The sequence below is a fragment of the Pyrus communis genome, chromosome 12, assembly GCF_041283825.1.
Source record: "Pyrus communis isolate YQ-2024b chromosome 12, ASM4128382v1, whole genome shotgun sequence".
NCBI classification, from domain to species: domain Eukaryota; kingdom Viridiplantae; phylum Streptophyta; class Magnoliopsida; order Rosales; family Rosaceae; genus Pyrus; species Pyrus communis.
The window spans coordinates 8551533-8554596 of NC_142576.1; the positions used below are offsets into that span (position 1 = coordinate 8551533).

At 41.0% G+C, this 3064-nt stretch overlaps 1 protein-coding gene across 2 annotated transcripts; it reads right to left on the reverse strand.

Moving 5' to 3' along the window:
• Positions 1-370: 370 nt before the first annotated feature.
• LOC137746065 (dof zinc finger protein DOF3.6-like) lies at positions 371-2281 on the reverse strand. 2 transcript variants are annotated; one of them, XM_068486122.2, is made up of 2 exons: positions 2046-2281; positions 371-1858 (listed from the first exon to the last, which is right to left on the reverse strand). In XM_068486122.2, exons 1-2 carry the CDS (start codon positions 2094-2096, stop codon positions 776-778), a joined length of 1134 nt encoding a protein of 377 aa, XP_068342223.2. In that variant the 5' UTR covers positions 2097-2281; the 3' UTR covers positions 371-775. The 2 variants fall into 2 exon arrangements, with proteins under 2 accessions (XP_068342223.2, XP_068342224.2); XM_068486123.2 differs by having other exon boundaries at positions 1980-2049.
• Positions 2282-3064: the final 783 nt, after the last annotated feature.

Consider the following 3064-nt stretch of genomic DNA (forward strand, 5'->3'; position numbering starts at 1 on the left):
TTGAAGTTGGCCTTTACTCAGATTTCTCAACACAGGATAGTTTATTTTAAAATTTCAAACGTCAAATTAAGCTTTTAACAATGGTGTTAAAAGGATCATCTCTTACAATATTATCATAATTATATACATAATATCCCCATAGAGATTAATAACAGCAGTAGGAGAAGTCTTATTTTTTATAAGCACATGCAAGACCTCTTAACTCTCCGAGAACAACACTTCCCATCCTCACACAAAGTTCAACGACTGAATTAAGCTACACATCTTCTCATTATCATAACCATATGCAATAGTTGCTATATAGAGAAGTTCAATTTCAGCAGAAGAAAGAACTGACGTTCAGCGCAGACAGTACTCTTTTGTTAACTGATTAAACTACAACACGTTCGATTTTCATTCAAAACTCCATGAAGTACTTATACACTCATCACTAATTAATCAGTACTTGTGTTGCAAGCATGCTAGATAGTTCATACATCATATATATAATGCCTTCCTAAAACCAAACCCAAAAGATAAAAGTCCCTAAGCTCACAGATGAAGCAGGACAGAAAAAAGTAAAAAAGAACATAAAACAAAAACCTACCATTATCAGCACGAAGAACAAAGCTCATCATCCTTAATTTCCTCACATTTCTTCATCAAATGATAAGAAGGGAGCTCTTGAGTCTTGATGTCTTCTGAGTTAATTTTCTATAAAATTAAGTAAAACTCAAAGCTAGCTTCGCAGCGAAGTATTCGATCTAATCACCAAAGTACAAACTGGAACTGAATTTTATAGGGGATTGTTAATATTATTGCTAGTAGTGGAAGTAGAGTTAAACCCCAAAAGATCAGTCCATGCAGTAGTAGTACTAGAACCACCACTACCGCGGCCGCCGCCATTACTCCAGAACTGATCATTTCCTGAATTATTATTCATCCCCAACAACTGCCTCGACAAGTTCAACTCCTGATTCTGTTGCTGTTGTTGTTGTTGTTGCTGACTTTCTAATTCCATCTTCACCGAAGCCATTTGAGATATACTCATCCCAGCAGACGGTGCTCTCGGCCGCACCTGATTATACCCCGGTACCTCAACTCCGCTGGTCTCGAACATAAGCCCCGCCGGCGTAGGATCCAACCCGGCCATGAACGGAAATGACGGCGTCTGCTGCTGGAAATTAAAGAGCGATCCACCGCTAGCTCCTAGACCACTCCCCATCTGATGAAAACCATTCAAGTCTCCAACTCCATAATTACTGCTATTATTATTGTTCATCATGCCGAAATTTAAGGCCATGTCGGTGGCGAAAGGCGACATGAAACGCAGAGGTGGGATTTGCGGGCTCATCCTCATGTTATTATTATCCGCCGAGCCGGCCGTGCTACTGTTGTTTAACCCTAAATTTGAGTGGCCCGACGAACCGGCCGAACCGGTTGGCCGGTCCGAGCTGCTGGCTGGGGACTTGGAGGCGCTGCTACTGGTTCCTTTGCTCCTTTTGTTTCTCCTGCAGCCGCCGCCAACTGGAACATTACGCAGGGCCCCGCCTCGCGTCCAGTACCTTCTACAAGTCTTGCAGAAGTGGCGGGGCTGTGTGAGGCTGTAGTTGTTGAAGTAGCAGAACTTAGTGTTTGTGGATTCGCACCGCGGACATTTTAGTGCTTGCTCTGGGAGGGGGATGTTGGCCATGCGAGCTCGATCTGCCATAGAGCCTGGCCTGATCGAGCCCGCACCACCTACCCCACAGCCGTCATGAGGGTTTGAAGGCAGCGGCGGAGGAGGAGGCGGAAGGAAGTGAGAGCTGTTGTTGTTGATGTTGTTGTTGCTAATGTTATTGGTGTTGCTTCCTGTTAAGTGGTGGTGATGATTTGGTTGCTGCAAATGAAAGGAGAGAAAAATCAAATTAAAAGGCAAAAATCAAATATCTGGTATATGCATGAAGATCATGAAATAAAACAATAAGAATATTTAGCTTTTGAATTTTTTGTTTTCTCACTTTTGTGGGGGAAAGAAATTCCCTGAGAAAAACCAAGTTGAAGAAGAGGGTAGAGAGAGAGGTTACCTGCTGCCAATTGGCCGGATCAAGATAAGCTGGAATGGAAGAGAAAACCATGATTCTCTCTTGTGGTGGCCTTTAATTCTTTCTTTCTTTTGTAAAAGGTTGATGGGTTTTTGGAGATAATAGTGGAGAGAATCACATCAACAACAAAGAGAAAGAAGCTAGAGAGAGAGAGAGAGAGAGTCACAGAGAGAAAAAGAGAAAGCAAGAAAGAAAGAAGGGGAGGGTGGGAGTGATGAGGAACAAAATAAAGGAGGGGCCTTTTGTGTATTTATATACTAATAATTCTTCTTGTTGTTGTTTTCTTTTGGTTGTACATTGTTCCTTCTCACTCCCACTAGGCTAAGACTAATCTTTTTGTTTTATCGCTTTTTAGGGTTTTGGGAAGGATGTTTTCTCCCTCTATAAGTTTCTTAATCTATAAGGTTCTCTCCCTCTCCCTCCCTCTCTCTCTCTCTCTCTCTCCCTCTCTCTCCCTCTCTCTCTCTCCCCCTCTCTCATAAGCTTCTCTCTCTCTCTCTCTCTCTCTCTCTCTCTCTCTCTCTCACTGTGGGTGCTGTGCTGGGGAAACGTGATGAGTGGCTCTCATCCTGCATGGAAAAAGTTGATGGTGTTGTTAATAAACTATTATGTATGTACGTGTTGGTTTAATATGGTGCAGATCCTCTACATGGGCAACTCTCATATTGATAGTTTACCACAAAATTATTTGAAACACTTATCGACACCATCTTTATAATGCAGGTGAACTCTATTATTGTTTAGGTTTTAGTGATATTATATTAACAAGTATGCCTACTTTTTATATCCAATTATCGCATGACGTAAAATCAAATTCAACTAGTTAATTAGAAAAGATTGCTCTACTCTGCATACCTAATTAAGTTCTAATTCCATCTCCTCAATTAAAAGGAAATATTCTATTGTTCGTTCAGAGAAATAAAAAGACTACAACGAACTAATTTTTGTATGACTGAAATATGAAATAATGCATGATTAAATTATGGAAAAAGAAGTTAGGG